Source organism: Coregonus lavaretus, assembly GCF_964263955.1.
Source record: "Coregonus lavaretus genome assembly, contig: HAP1_SCAFFOLD_75, whole genome shotgun sequence".
Classification (NCBI taxonomy): Eukaryota; Metazoa; Chordata; class Actinopteri; order Salmoniformes; family Salmonidae; genus Coregonus; species Coregonus lavaretus.
In genome coordinates this window covers 658247-674918 of record NW_028165182.1, presented here as the reverse complement: position 1 = coordinate 674918, position 16672 = coordinate 658247, and the positions used below count along the sequence as shown (strand labels likewise).

The following is a 16672-nucleotide window of genomic DNA, read 5'->3' as shown; positions in this document are numbered from 1 at the left end:
TTCCTTCCAGGCCTGAGGGCACACAATTTCTAGTAGTCTTAAATTGAAGATATGGCAAATAGGAGTGGCAATATTGGCCTTCTATTATCCTCAGGAATTTCCCATCCAAGTTGTTAGACCCCGGTGGCTTGTCATTGTTGATAGGCAACAATCATTTGTTCACTTCTTCCACACTCACTTTACGGAATTCAAAATTACAATGCTTGTCTTTCATAATTTGATCAGTCATACTTGGATGTGTAGTGTCAGCGTTTGCTGCTGGCATGTCATGCCTAAGTTTGCTAATCTTGTCAATAAAAAAATCATTGAAGTAATTGGCAATATCAGTGGATTTTGTGATGAATGAGCCATCTGATTCTATGAATGATGGAGCTGCGTTTAAGGTACTCCAAAGCTTTTTGCTATCATTCTTTATATCATTTATCTTTGTTTCATAGTATAGTTTCTTCTTCTTTTTATTCAGTTTAGTCACATGATTCTCAATTTGCAGTATGTTTGCCAATCGGTTGTGCAGTCAGATTTATTTGCCATTCCTTTTGCCTCACCCTTCTCAACCATACAATTTTTTAATTCCTCTTCAATCCACGGTGATTTAACAGTTTTTACAAATCAAATATAATCTAATTGTATTGGTCACATACACATATTTAGCAGATGTTATTGTGGGTGTAGTGAAATGCTTGTGTTCCTAGCTCCAACAGTGCAGTAGTATCTAACAATTCACAGCAATACACAAATCTAAAAGTAAAAGAATGGAATTAAGAAATATATAAATATTAGGACGAGCAATGTCGGACTGGCATTGACTAAAATACAGTAGAATAGAATACAGTATATACATATGAGATGAAAACGTTCTGCGCTAATAATGGAAGAAATAACACACAAAAAAACAAAATACTGCAAAGTTGCTTAGGAGCTAGAAGCAGAGCTGCCTTGTATGTTGGTGCCATCTTGGCTTCATGCAGTCATTTTCTTAAATGGGTGCATGCTTATTAGTAAGTGCAGCGTCTGGTTGTGCCTCACTACACACCACAGATCAACAAATATTTTTTACATCAACAACATAGGAATCACTACATAACATATTGTATGACCTCTTATACACTATATTAGTCCCAGCCTTTGGAACTTTGGTTTTCCTAAATATGGCTACTATATTGTGATCTCCACATCCAATGAATTTGGATACTGCTATAAAACACATTTCTGCAGCATAAGTAAAGATGTGATCAATACATGTTGATGATTTTATTCCTGTGCTGTTTGTAACTACCCTGGTAGGTTGACTGGTAACATGAACCAGGTTGCAGGCACTGGTTACAGTTTGAAGTTTTTTTTTTTCTTGAGTGGGCAGCTTGATGAAAGCCAGTCAATATTTAAAATACCCACAAAATATACCTCTCTGTTGATATCACATACATTATCGAGCATTTCACACATACTGAGACTGTTAGCACTTGGTGGTCTATAGCAGCTTCCCACAGGGCTCTCTCTCTGTTTCTCCCGTCTTAGCAGACTCCATGTTCAGCAGCCTGGGCCTGGGGGCAGTGGTGATGTGGCTCAGCCCGGGTTATATCACCTTGATGTGTGTCTGATGCCTATGTAACTCGTTGAGTGACAATACTCTCTCTCTGTCTGGCCTCCATCAAGCAGACTCCATGTTCAGTGGCCTTGGGCTCGGCCCTGTGGGGGGCCTGGGTTACATTAATATGATATGTGTCACTTACTCTTTCTCTGTAACTCGTTGAGTGACAGAACTCTCTCTCTGTCCGGCCTCCATCCAGCAGACTCCCTGTTCAGCGGCCTGGGCCTGGGGCCTGTGGTGGGCCTGGGCCTGGTCGGCCTCCTCCTGGTCCTCGTGGTGGTGGACGTGAGCTGCTACTTCCTGCGCCAGTGCGGCCTGCTCATGTGCATCACGCGCAAACTCTGCAGCAAGAAGACGGCCACCAGCGGCAAGAGCAAGGAGATGGAGGAGGGCAAGGCCGCCTACCTGTGAGTGGACCTTTGACCTTTGAACTGCGAAGACTGACCTTGTGTCATAGAATGTGTGATGTGACATTGTCATCAGTCAGGCAGTTAGTCGCAAGCTATTGTTCACCTTCTCACTCACTCTCTCACTCACTCACTTACTCACTCACTACCTCACTCACTCACTCACTCACTCAGAGTGTATCTCAATTCTTTCTACTCCCTTTTCCCTCATACATTCTGATCTGGAAAAATTGGATAGGTGAAAGTTAATCCTCCATTTGGTTTCAGACATATTTATTTTCACCTGTCCAAACTTTACATATACAGTACCAGTCAAAAGATTGGACACACCTACTCATTCAAGGGTTTTTCTTTATTTTTACTATTTTCTATATTGTAGAATAATAGTGACGACATCAAAACTATGAAATTACATATATGGAATCATGTAGTAACCAAAAAGGTAATAAACAAATCAAACTATATTTGAGATTCTTCAAAGTAGCCACCCTTTGCCTTGATGACAGCTTTGCACGCTCTTGGCATTCTCTCAACCAGCTTCATGAGGAATGCTTTTCCAATAGTCTTGAAGGAGTTCCCACATATGCTGAGCACTTGTTGGCTGCTTATCCTTCACTCTGCGTTCCAACTCATCCCAAACCATCTCAATTGGGTTGAGGTCGGGTGATTGTGGAGGCCAGGTCATCTGATGCAACACTCCATCACTCTCCTTCTTGGTGAAATAGCCCTTACACAGCCTGGAGGTGTGAAGGGTCATTGTCCGGTTGAAAAACAAATGATAGTCCCACTAAACCAGATAGGATGGCGTATCGCTGCAGAATGCTGTGGTAGCCATGCTGGTTAAGTGTGCATTAAGTGTCTAAATAAATCACAGACAGTGTCACCAGCAAAGCACCATCACACCTCCTCCATGCTTCACGGTGGGAACCACACATGCGTAGATCATCCGTTCACCTATTCTGCGTCTCACAAAGACACGGCGGTTGGAACCAAAAATCTAATTTGGCCTCATCAGACCAAAGGACAGATTTCCACCAGTCTGATGTCTATTGCTTGTGTTTCTTGGCCCAAGCAGGTCTCTTCTTCTTATTGGTGTCCTTTAGTAGTGGTTTCTTTGCAGCAATTCGACCATGAAGGCCTGATTCACACAGTCCACTCTGAACAGTTGATGTTGAGATGTGTCTGTGACTTGAACTCTGTGAAGCATTGATTTGGGCTGCAATTTCTGAGACTGGTAACTCTAATGAACTTATCCTCTGCAGCAGAGGTAACTCTGGGTCTTCCATTCCTGTGACGGTCCTCATGAGAGCCAATTTCATCATAGCACGTGATGGTTTTTGCGACTGCACTTGAAGAAACTTTCAAGGTTCTTGAAATGTTCCGTATTGACTGACCTTCATGTCTTAAAGTAATGACGGACTGTCATTTCTCTTTGCTTATTTGAGCTGTTCTTGCCATAATATGGACTTGGTCTTTTACCAAATAGGGCTATCTTCTGTATACCCACCCTACCTTGTCACAACACAACTGATTACCTTTTAACAAGGCACACCTGTTAATTGAAATGCACTCCAGGTGACTACCTCATGAAGCTGGTTGAGAGAATGCCAAGAGTGTGCAAAGCTGTCATCAAGGCAAAGGGTGGCTATTTGAAGAATCTCAAATATAAAATATATTTTGATTTGTTTAACACTTTTTTGGTTACTTCATGATTCCATATGTGTTATTTCATAGTTTTGATGTCTTCAGTATTATTCTACAATGTAAAAATAAAGAAAAATCCTTGAATGAGTAGGTGTGTCCAAACTTTTGACTGGTAGTGTACGCGGACAAATCTGTATGTGTGAGAGAGGGGGAATACAAGACTATGTGTTTGTTCAGAGTGTCTAAATCAAGGTACAGTGTGTGCTTATCTGTGTTCAGGCTTCACTGAGCATGCCATTACAAAACCACAGCTATTACTATTTACCTCCGCTTTCATTCCCATGGAACTGGAGTTTAATTTGACAAAAGCATGAATAATTAATACATTCAAGATAGGACTGATGACTCTAGCACAGCAGAATGGATGTAGAGTGAGAGTGAAAGAGCGATAGAGATAGGGAGAGATGGAAAGAGCGAGAGATAGGGGTTGGGGAGAACGAGAGTGAAAGATGAATCAAGAGGAGATCTGAATATAGGGAGAAAGATGGATAGAGTGGGAGAGTTGTCAGTGTGCCTACGTGCTGTCTCTCACTTGAGGCAAGGGATGGGAAGGGAAGAGCCTAACAAGACAGCGTGTAGCTAGACTGACATTGTGCTGAGTCACAGGGAGGTGTAATGGAGTCTGCTGTGTGTGTGTGTGTGTGTGTGTGTGTGTGTGTGTGTGTGTGTGTGTGTGTGTGTGTGTGTGTGTGTGTGTGTGTGTGTGTGTGTGTTGTGTGTGTGTGTGTGTGTGTGTGTGTGTGTGTGTGTGTGTGTGTGCGCGTGCGTGCGTGTGACTGTGACTGTCTGGCCGGTGGGTGGGTGAAATCTTCCTGCTGAGACTTCTGACTGCCTCTGACTCAGGCCTTTCTACACATCTGAGGGATTTGGATTAATGGAAAGTAGGAGATGCTTTAAGTTTAAGATGCTAATTCAGGTCCATCACGGTGCTTAAGTGGAGCTAAGATGGGATTCTAAGTCTTAGAGATGTGTTGAATGTTCTGTAGGATTGTATAAGTTATGTAAGACACTTACATGTAAATGGTCCACCTACTCATGCCAGTAAGTGGTGAATGGAAAGAGTTAATACCATATGTATAGTTACATTTGATTCTGATGGAGTTGACTCGTGTAGGGTTGTGCTATGTAATCCGTGTATGGTTGTGCTGGTCATGTCTGTGACGGGAAACATACAGCGTGTTTTACCAGTTTGCTTTGGGCAGCATCTTATTCCAAAAAGTTGTTCCCTTCCTTGCAGCCTCGCTAGATCTGATTAGACTGGGTGTAAGCAAAATAAAATAAACTAGCTGGAGCTACTGCTTACACCAACTCAATTGTCTCAGATCTGCAGGGGTGTTGAACAATAGCTGCCCACTTTATATTTCCCAAAGAATCACATTATCACTAAATAATTTGATTAAATTAAACTTAAACTTTAATTCACTGGCTAATTAACTATTCATTGATTTCAGGAATGAATGCTTTCAGCATTTTTAGGTGACTAAGCCTATAAATGTGCATTAGCAATGTATAATATGAGTTATTTAGTTACATATTTGATGTGGTTTTGCCTGCCATAATTATTATAATAATTCTTTATTGAGCAAGGACGTGCTTATGTGTTTATAAACGGTTTGTGTCCTTTTAAGAGATTCACATTGTGTTTCTATAGAAACAGAAATAATTCATCATCATAATTTATTTAGCTTATATAGTGCTTTTCAGTACAATAAAACATCTCTAAGTGCTTAAAAGGCTAAATAAACAAGCACAACATTATAAAAACAAATTAACACACGTCCAAATATAGAAAAATGCACTTGGGGACATAATATTACTATGAATAACATTAGGATGGAATAAATTACACAGAATAATGTTCCAGTTCGTTTATGTACAACACCGAACAGTATTGATTAACCCATTTACAGTGGGGGAAAAAAGTATTTAGTCAGCCACCAATTGTGCAAGTTCTCCCACTTAAAAAGATGAAAGAGGCCTGTAATTTTCATCATAGGTACACGTCAACTATGACAGACAAATTGAGGGAAAAAAATCCAGAAAATCACATTGTAGGATTTTTAATGAATTTATTTGCAAATTATGGTGGAAAATAAGTATTTGGTCACCTACAAACAAGCAAGATTTCTGGCTCTCACAGACCTGTAACTTCTTCTTTAAGAGGCTCCTCTGTCCTCCACTCGTTACCTGTATTAATGGCACCTGTTTGAACTTGTTATCAGTATAAAATACACCTGTCCACAACCTCAAACAGTCACACTCCAAACTCCACTATGGCCAAGACCAAAGAGCTGTCAAAGGACACCAGAAACAAAATTGTAGACCTGCACCAGGCTGGGAAGACTGAATCTGCAATAGGTAAGCAGCTTGGTTTGAAGAAATCAACTGTGGGATTGAACACGTGACTTCCGTCTCGCTTCCGCATTGTCTCCGTGCTGTTGTTGCTGTGCTGTTTGTTGCTACTTGGCTACCTGCCAAACTATTCACGTTTTACTTTTAATAAACGTTTAATCAATCTCTGTGTTCAACAAATTTACCAACTTTTTAGTTTTGTCCTCACTCATCTTTTTTCGTTAAACTTTTTCACCCCGGACGTTTATCCCGAGACAGAAGAGTCATTTTCCTGTGCGTTTTAGCTGCCAACTTTACGTTATTTTCCTTTTTTCCATCGCAACTTTTTTCCCTTATTCAACTTTTTCACTCCGGACGCTTTATCTGGACATGGTTCATCAACATCTTCAACATCTTCAACAGCCGAAGCTAAGTAGTAACATTAACATGATGTCTTCTAATTGCAGTCGCTGTACTCATAATATACAGGAGAATTCTCGCCTTACGGCGAGAATAGCTGTGCTACAAGCCCAGCTTCAGACGCAATCGTTAGGCAAGGGTAATATCAGTGTAGGAAAGGAAGAAACAGCGTCTGTGCCACCAGTAAGTACAGACAGTAACGTTAGTATAAATCCCCCCGCACAGTCCCCGCAGCCGGACAACTTTCTCATGGCTTCTGGAGGGAAATACTGTTGGAATGCTCAACCGGTGTCGCTCATTCAGCCGACAGAAACCTTCAACCGGTTTTCCCCATTATGTAGCGAGTCGGAGTCTGAGTCTGAGTCTTCTCTAGTCTCTACTCCTCCCGTTACGGGGTCTGAGACTCCGAAGGCTCCCACCATTAGCTCTGACAAATTGAAAACCCTAGTCATTGGCGACTCCATTACCCGCAGTATTAGACTTAAAACGAATCACCCAGCGATCATACACTGTTTACCAGGGGGCAGGGCTACCGACGTTAAGGCTAATCTAAAGATGGTGCTGGCTAAAGCTAAAACTGGCGAGTGTAGAGAGTATAGAGATATTGTTATCCACGTCGGCACCAACGATGTTAGGATGAAACAGTCAGAGGTCACCAAGTGCAACATAGCTTCAGCGTGTAAATCAGCTAGAAAGATGTGTCGGCATCGAGTAATTGTCTCTGGCCCCCTCCCAGTTAGGGGAAGTGACGAGCTCTACAGCAGAGTCTCAGCACTTAATCGCTGGTTGAAAACTGTTTTCTGCCCCTCCCAAAAGATAACATTTGTGGATAATTGGCCCTCTTTCTGGGACTCACCCACAAACAGGATCAAGCCTGACCTGCTGAGGAGTGACGGACTCCATCCTAGCTGGAGGGGTGCTCTCCTCTTATCTACCAACATAGATAGGGCTCTAACTCCTCTAGCCCCACAGTGAAATAGGGTGCAGGCCAGGCAGCAGGCTGTTAGCCAACCTGCCAGCTTAGTGGAGTCTGCCAATAGCACAGTCAGTGTAGTCAGCTCAGCCATACCCATTGAGACTGTGTCTGTGCCTCGACCTAGGTTGGGCAAAACTAAACATGGCGGTGTTCACCCTAGCAATCTTATTAGGATAAAGACCTCCTCCATTCCTGCCATTATTGAAAGAGATCGTGATACCTCACATCTCAAAATAGGGTTACTTAATGTTAGATCCCTCACTTCAAAGGCAGTCATAGTCAATGAACTAATCACTGATCATAATCTTGATGTGATTGGCCTGACTGAAACATGGCTTAAGCCTGATGAATTTGCTGTGTTAAATGAGGCCTCACCTCCTGGTTACACTAGTGACCATATTCCCCGTGCATCCCGCAAAGGCGGAGGTGTTGCTAACATTTACGATAGCAAATTTCAATTTACAAAAAAAAAAATGGCGTTTTCATCTTTTGAGCTTCTAGTCATGAAATCTATGCAGCCTACTCAATCACTTTTTATAGCTACTGTTTACAGGCCTCCTGGGCCATATACAGCGTTCCTCTCTGAGTTTCCTGAATTCCTATCAGACCTTGTAGTCATAGCAGATCATATTCTAATTTTTGGTGATTTTAATATTCACATGGAGAAGTCCACAGACCCACTCCAAAAGTCTTTCGGAGCCATTATCGACTCAGTGGGTTTTGTCCAACATGTCTCTGGACCTACTCACTGCCACAGTCATACTCTGGACCTAGTTTTGTCCCATGGAATAAATGTTGTAGATCTTAATGTTTTTCCACAAAATCCTGGACTATCGGACCACCATTTTATTACGTTTGCAATCGCAACAAATAATCTGCTCAGACCCCAACCAAGGAGCATCAAAAGTCGTGCTATAAATTCTCAGACAACACAAAAATTCATTGATGCCCTTCCAGACTCCTTCTGCCTACCCAAGGACGTCAGAGGACAAAAATCAGTTAACCACTTAACTGAGGAACTCAATTTAACCTTGCGCAATACCCTAGATGCAGTTGCACCCCTAAAAACGAAAAACATTTGTCATAAGAAACTAGCTCCCTGGTATACAGAAAATACCCAAGCTTTGAAGCAAGCTTCCAGGAAATTGGAACGGAAATGGCGCCACACCAAACTGGAAGTCTTCCGACTAGCTTGGAAAGACAGTACCGTGCAGTACCGAAGAGCCCTCACTGCTGCTCGATCATCCTACTTTTCCAACTTAATCGAGGAAAATAAGAACAATCCAAAATTTCTTTTTGATACTGTTGCAAAGCTAACTAAAAAGCAGCATTCCCCAAGAGAGGATGGCTTTCACTTCAGCAGTGATAAATTCATGAACTTCTTTGAGGAAAAGATCATGACCATTAGAAAGCAAATTACGGACTCCTCTTTGAATCTGCGTATTCCTCCAGGGCTTAGCTGTCCTGGATCTGCACAGCTCTGCGAGGGCCTGGGATCGGGAGAGACACTTAAGTGTTTTAGTACTATATCTCTTGACACAATGATGAAAATAATCATGGCCTCTAAACCTTCAAGCTGCATACTGGATCCTATTCCTACTAAACTGCTGAAGGAGCTGCTTCCTGTGCTTGGCCCTCCTATGTTGAACATAATAAACAGCTCTCTATCCACCGGATGTGTACCAAACTCACTAAAAGTGGCAGTGATAAAGCCTCTCTTGAAAAAGCCAAACCTTGACCCGGAAAATATAAAAAACTATCGGCCTATATCGAATCTTCCATTCCTCTCAAAAATTTTAGAAAAAGCTGTTGCGCAGCAACTCACTGCCTTTCTGAAGACAAACAATGTATACGAAATGCTTCAGTCTGGTTTTAGACCCCATCATAGCACTGAGACTGCACTTGTGAAGGTGGTAAATGACCTTTTAATGGCGTCAGACCGAGGCTCTGCATCTGTCCTCGTGCTACTAGACCTTAGTGCTGCCTTTGACACCATCGATCACCACATTCTTTTGGAGAGACTGGAAACCCAAATTGGTCTACACGGACAAGTTCTGGCCTGGTTTAGATCCTACCTGTCGGAAAGATATCAGTTTGTCTCTGTGAATGGTCTGTCCTCCGACAAATCAACTGTACATTTCGGTGTTCCTCAAGGTTCCGTTTTAGGACCACTATTGTTTTCACTATATATTTTACCTCTTGGGGATGTTATTCGAAAACATAATGTTAACTTTCACTGCTATGCGGATGACACACAGCTGTACATTTCAATGAAGCATGGTGAAGCCCCAAAATTGCCCTCGCTAGAAGCCTGTGTTTCAGACATAAGGAAGTGGATGGCTGAAAACTTTTTACTTTTAAACTCGGACAAAACAGAGATGCTTGTTCTAGGTCCCAAGAAACAAAGAGATCTTCTGTTAAATCTGACAATTCATCTTGATGGTTGTAAAGTCGTCTCAAATAAAACTGTGAAGGACCTAGGCGTTACTCTTGACCCTGATCTCTCTTTTGACGAACATATCAAGACTGTTTCAAGGACAGCTTTTTTCCATCTACGTAACATTGCAAAAATCAGAAATTTTCTGTCCAAAAATGATGCAGAAAAATTAATCCATGCATTTGTTACTTCTAGGTTAGACTACTGCAATGCTCTATTTTCCGGCTACCCGGATAAAGCACTAAATAAACTTCAGTTAGTGCTAAATACGGCTGCTAGAATCCTGACTAGAACCAAGAAATTTGATCATATTACTCCAGTGCTAGCTTCCCTACACTGGCTTCCTGTTAAGGCAAGGGCTGATTTCAAGGTTTTACTGTTAACCTATAAAGCGTTACATGGGCTTGCTCCTACCTATCTTTCCGAGTTGGTCCTGCCGTACATACCAATACGTACGCTACGGTCACAAGACGCAGGCCTCCTAATTGTCCCTAGAATTTCTAAGCAAACAGCGGGAGGCAGGGCTTTCTCCTATAGATCTCCATTTTTATGGAACAGTCTGCCTACCCATGTGAGAGACGCAGACTCGGTCTCAACCTTTAAGTCTTTACTGAAGACTTATCTCTTCAGTAGGTCATATGATTGAGTGTAGTCTGGCCCAGGAGTGTGAAGGTGAACGGAAAGGCTGGAGCAACGAACAGCCCTTGCTGTCTCTGCCAGGCCGGTTCCCCTCTCCACTGGGGTTCTCTGCCTCTAACCCTGTTGCAGGGGCTGAGTCACTGGCTTGCTGGTGCTCTTTCATGCCGTCCCTGGGAGGGGTGCGTCACTTGAGTGGGTTGAGTTACTGACGTGATCTTCCTGTCTGGGTTGGCGCCCCCCCCTTGGTTTGTGCTGTGGTGGAGACCTCTGTGGGCTATACTCGGCCTTGTCTCAGGATTGTAAGTTGGTGGTTGGGGATATCCCTCTAGTGGTGCGGGGGCTGTGCTTTGGCGGAGTGGGTGGGGTTATATCCTTCCTGTTTGGCCCTGTCCGGGGGTTTCTTCGGATGGGGCCACAGTGTCTCCGGACCGCTCCTGTCTCAGCCTCCAGTATTTATGCTGCAGTAGTTTATGTGTCGGGGGGCTGGGGTTAGTTGGTTATACCTGGAGTACTTCTCCTGTCTTATCCAGTGTCCTGTGTGAATTTAAGTATGCTCTCTCTAATTCTCTCGTTCTCTCTTTCTCTCTGAGAACCTGAGCCCTAGGACCATACGTCAGGACTACCGGGCATGATGACACCTTGCTGTCCCCAGTCCGCCTGGCCTTGCTGCTATTCCAGTTTCAACTGTTCTGCCTGCGGCTACGAAACCCCTACCTGTCCCAGACCTGCTGTTTTCAACTCTTAATGATCAGCTATGAAAAGCCAACTGAGAGACCTGAGCCCTAGGACCATACGTCGGGACTACCGGCCGTGGTGACTCCTTGCTGTCCCCAGTCCGCCTGGCCTTGCTGCTATTCCAGTTTAAACTGTTCTGCCTGCGGTTATGGAACCCCTACCTGTCCCAGACCTGCTGTTTTCAAACTCTTAATGATCGGCTATGAAAAGCCAACTGAGATTTATTCCTGATTATTATTTGACCATGCTTGTCACTTATGAACATTTTTGAACATCTTGGCATGGTTCTGTTATAATCTCCACCCGGCACAGCCAGAAGAGGACTGGCCACCCCTCATAGCCTGGTTCCTCTCTAGGTTTCTTCCTAGGTTTTCGCCTTTCTAGGGAGTTTTTCCTAGCCACCGTGCTTCTACACCTGCATTACTAGCTGTTTGGGGTTTTAGGCTGGGTTTCTGTACAGCACTTCGAGATATTAGCTGATGTAAGAAGGGCTATATAAAATAAAATTGATTGATTGATTGATTATTAGGAAATGGAAGACATACAAGACCACTGATAATCTCCCTCGATCTGGGGCTCCACGCAAGATCTCACCCCGTGGGGTCAAAATGATCACAAGAACGGTGAGCAAAAATCCCAGAACCCCACGGGGGGACCTAGTGAATGACCTGCAGAGAGCTGGGACCAAAGTAACAAAGCCTACCATCAGTAACACACTACGCCGCCAGGGACTCAAATCCTGCAGTGCCAGATGTGTCCCCCTGCTTAAGCTAGTACATGTCCAGGCCCGTCTGAAGTTTGCTAGAGTGCATTTGGATGATCCAGAAGAGGATTGGGAGAATGTCATATGGTCAGATGAAACCAAAATATAACTTTTTGGTAAAAACTCAACTCGTCGTGTTTGGAGGACAAAGAATGCTGAGTTGCATCCAAAGAACACCATACCTACTGTGAAGCATGGGGGTGGAAACATCATGCTTTGGGGCTGTTTTTCTGCAAAGGGACCAGGACGACTGATCAGTGTAAAGGAAAGAATGAATGGGGCCATGTATCGTGAGATTTTGAGTGAAAACCTCCTTCCATCAGCAAGGGCATTGAAGATGAAACGTGGCTGGGTCTTTCAGCATGACAATGATCCCAAACACACCGCCCGTGCAACGAAGGAGTGGCTTCGTAAGAAGCATTTCAAGGTCCTGGAGTGGCCTAGCCAGTCTCCAGATCTCAACCCCATAGAAAATCTTTGGAGGGAGTTGAAAGTCTGTGTTGCCCAGCGACAGCCCAAAAACATCACTGCTCTAGAGGAGATCTGCATGGAGGAATGGGCCAAAATACCAGAAACAGTGTGTGAAAACCTTGTGAAGACTTACAGAAAACGTTTGACCTGTGTCATTGCCAACAAAGGGTATATAACAAAGTATTGAGAAACTTTTGTTATTGACCAAATACTTATTTTCCACCATAATTTGCAAATAAATTCATAAAAAATCCTACAATGTGATTTTCTGGATTTATTTTTCTCATTTGTCTGTCATAGTTGACGTGTACCTATGATGAAAATTACAGGCCTCTCTCATCTTTTTAAGTGGGAGAACTTGCACAATTGCTGGCTGACTAAATACCTTTTTTCCCCACTGTATGTCTTCTACCGAGATAAATGTGCAATAAATCTCCTACACTTAATTATTGTTTAGCATTTAAAGCACTGTACACTTTTCACTAAGTGGCAAATATAGTGGCAAAGTAACTGACCATGTTTTTTTAGGTTTGTAAGATTAGTTCTACATCTTGGAAGAAATAGTAATTGAATCATCTTTGGCTTAGGAGTGTTGTCTTATATTATAGGTTATAATAGGATATTTAAGGTCTGGTTCATTCATGGGACTTGAGCACTGCACTTTTGCTTCATAAAGAGCATGGTTTATATTTGCTTCCTACATGCTGTTTAGAGGACTTGGACTCGTTTCTCTCTTGTGTTTAAAGCAGGGGTCGCAAACTACAGGCCCGTAAGCCAAATGCGGCCCGCAAGCTGCTTTAATGTGGATGGTACTTGTCAATTGTCTTTACACGTTTATATTCGGCCGTCTCAGACTGTTTGAGGACTGAACCTTATGCTGGGCATACACAACACGACTTCTAAAATCTTCACAACTTGGACGTGTGCCGATTTCCTTGTCTCAAATATTTCATTCTGTCCATCCTCAACCCCAGGTTGCTCACATTACATGATGATTCCCTAGTTGATCTTGCTCTGAGTTTCTCGGTTGTCGTAGGAAAAAACTGCCGACACGCAAACAGTGAGCTGGTTTATTAGTGTGCACATTATTATGTGCAGATTTTTTTTTTTAAAGAGACAGAGGAGCAGAATATGGACTTAATATTAAATAATAATGATAATATGAAATAATCTTTTTGTTTTTTGTCATGGTAGGATGCAGATGTGATATTGGTGCCCCGGGTGGGTGGAGATTTCACTTAAGGACCATTGGAATGGTCTAAAATGAGCAAACTCTGCTCATCCGGGTCACCAGGCCATGTAAAATGAACTTGCCCATTGAAAAGGCATTGCGTTCTCTCCACAGCTCCACCAATCTATCTTCCATCACCTCATTCCACACGGTGTCTGTTGTTGTTGCTTTCCTCTTCGCCATCATTGTTTTGGTCTCACATGCTCAGTGCTCATTGGCTATTGTCAGCAATCCTTGCCCAATCGCATTGTAGCACTGCTCATACTACAAGATGCACGACCAAAATGTGCACTCAGGATTTCACCCCGATCATGGAAATTGGTCTGGGATGGGGAATTCGTGGCCAAAAAAAATAGTGTAGTGTATGCCTGGCATTATGGACTTTTCAGGCTTATTATAGGACATCGGTCCCCTCAGAGTCACTACTAACATACTGTGGAGCTTAACACCCAAACCCCCTGAGATAGGAAGTGGTTGAACCCAGGGCCAGCCAGGTTCCCCGACTCAGCCCAATGCAATCCCTTTGGATTGTCAGCAAGCCCCAAAGCACTGGTGTGGATGGCCTTATTGGCGCGATTAACATTGTCGGAAGGAAGAGCAAGCGAGCGAACGAGAGGCTTCCCCACTGTGCTTTAGTGTCACTTTGAGGCTCTGTTAGATTACAGGCAGGCACACTGAGATATCTCCTCAGCCTTCTGTGTGAGGGTTAAGTATACAGGGCTGCGCAGAGTCATGGCCGCTGGAGATATCATAGAAGAGAAGGAGAGACGAGAACAGGAAAGCACTGCTTCTGTCTGTATTGTGTCACAAATGGATTTGCTGAAGTTTGTGTGTGTGTGTGTGCAACTGTGTGTGCACGCACGTGCATGCTCATGCCTGTGTGTGTTTATGCATAGGGGCGATGGGTCCAAGGATCCTATCGTTGAGATGAGAACAGAAGAGGAGAGAATAACTAACCACGATGGGAGCCCAGTGCACGAACCCAACGAGACTACACCTCTCACAGAGCCAGAGTAAGAAACCAGAACCACTAGGGTTCTAAGGCCCTGTCCACCCTAATGCTGCGTTTAGATGGTACGAGGTAGATAGTAGACAGCAAACCGGATGTCATTGTTTTCAATGACAGCACGACGTTAAATGCCGTTGATGCTGGCGGTGAATGCCGTCAGCTGCCACGGTAGAAGGGACTTGCCGCCAGAGTTGAAATATTTAAACTTTTGCATTAGCTTTGTTTTCTACCGGATGTAGATTTGCACTGATTGTTTACTGAAATCACCATAGCAACGCATACCGTCATGCTGGCTTGCTTTTGCCATCACCCTCTTTCTTGCTTTCTTGTCCAGCTATGCTGAGTGGTATGACGTTTTTTGTGTCCCTCGTCTAACCACAGCATAATGTAACCCCACTCTTACCCAAATATGCAGCCTATTAGTAGTAAAGGGCACAGCACTTTAGCTGAAGTTGACAGGAAGCATAATGAGTTGATGTTTTAGTCTGTTTTGCAGGTCTTGGCTTATGCTGTTACCCTTGCACACACTTAACTGATATAATTTATCGACATGGTTATTGGTTGTAGTAGTGGACTGGACATATAGTAGTGGAAATGTGCTTTAGTATGAAAGAGTATGGCGAAGTCAGGCCACAACCGTGCTCAGTCAGTGAAGTGTTGTCTTTAATCGACTGAGCTTGTATGCGTACTGTAAGTGAATCTGGTGTAGATTGTTCTTTGTTGTATTTTCAACGTTATGATCAAAGATTAAGGATTGTTTTTGTTACATAATTTTTTGTTTGTGTATTTTTTATGTATGTTCAGTGAGTGAATTGAGGGCTGTTGAAACTGTTGGCTATATAAACCACTATTTTAATATATTGATAAAGTAAATGTATTAAATTAGACAGTCAGTCAGGTAGTGTTAACTTTTAATGTATTACGTGCATTGAGTAGCAGTAGGGGACCGTCAATTATGTTATGGATGCATCATTCTCCATCGTCTCACTCTATGCTGCCATGGAAACCACCACTCATCGCACCTCTTATAGTTCTACAATAAAGATGCATGCTCTGTATACATGTATGTAAATGCATTATCTAAATGTCATATCAAAATGTATACGTTTCACAGAGTTATTAAGTCCTTTCACATTCCACATTTCTATATATTGATTGTTTATGTGTGTCTTCTCTGTACAGTATGAAAATGTATGCACTCACTAACTGTAAGTCGCTCTGGATAAGAGTGTCTGCTAAATGACTAAAATGTAAAAATATATTACTGTTACCGTAATTAACAATTAACAGCCATGGTCATGAGTGAGACCTGGGTTGAGTGAAATGTGTAGTTATAATTAACCCTTTCCTCTGAGGTCTCTCTCTCTCAGATGTGTCTGTCTCCTTTGTCTCTCTCCCACAGGAAGCTACCGCTGAAGGAGGAGAACGGGAAGGAGACGCTCAAGCCCGACATGATCGAGATCAAAGTGCACAGCGACAACAGCATCCACACAAAGCAGGACGTCAGTAAAGCATAAAACGTGTGTGCCCTCTCGCCCCTCGCTGCAAACAAGAACATTTCGGAGCGTCCTACCCTGAGGCCAAAACCCAGAAAAAAAAAGACACTGAAAAAAATATGATGATATCTCTTATATGTCCATAAGGGCCCAGAGAAAAAGAAAAGTGTGTGTAAATACCAATAAGAGAGAGCAAGCCAGAGAGAAAGAGAGAGGAAGACCCCAACAACAAGCGTTTTTATGTCATTAATCAATGTTGTTGTTTCTATCCAAGATGGCTCCAGTCAAAGACACTTCGTGTTGATCAGTGATTGTAATATTGTTTCGTTTATTTCCTCTGACTTTGGTTTCGATGTTGTTTTTTTACGCCTTGGCCGTTGCTTATCCGTTGCTTTTATTTATTTTCCTTCCCCCTCTTATTCAATCCCCATTAGCAAAACCCACCCGCTCCTACACACATACATA

The 16672-nt window shown here is 42.9% G+C and overlaps 1 protein-coding gene across 1 annotated transcript in view; it reads left to right on the top strand.

Annotated features, from left to right (window-relative positions):
• LOC311116189 (neural cell adhesion molecule 2-like) overlaps positions 1 to 16228 on the top strand; it is a gene marked incomplete at both ends in the record, with an annotated part of 112407 nt that extends 96179 nt beyond the window's left edge. The window contains 3 exons of the mRNA XM_084191310.1: positions 1791 to 1995; positions 14599 to 14715; positions 16114 to 16228. Of these exons, the coding sequence (XP_084047436.1) occupies positions 1791 to 1995; positions 14599 to 14715; positions 16114 to 16228 (437 nt within the window). The remainder of the gene's footprint in view (positions 1 to 1790; positions 1996 to 14598; positions 14716 to 16113) is intronic.
• Between the last annotated feature and the right edge of the window lie 444 nt (positions 16229 to 16672).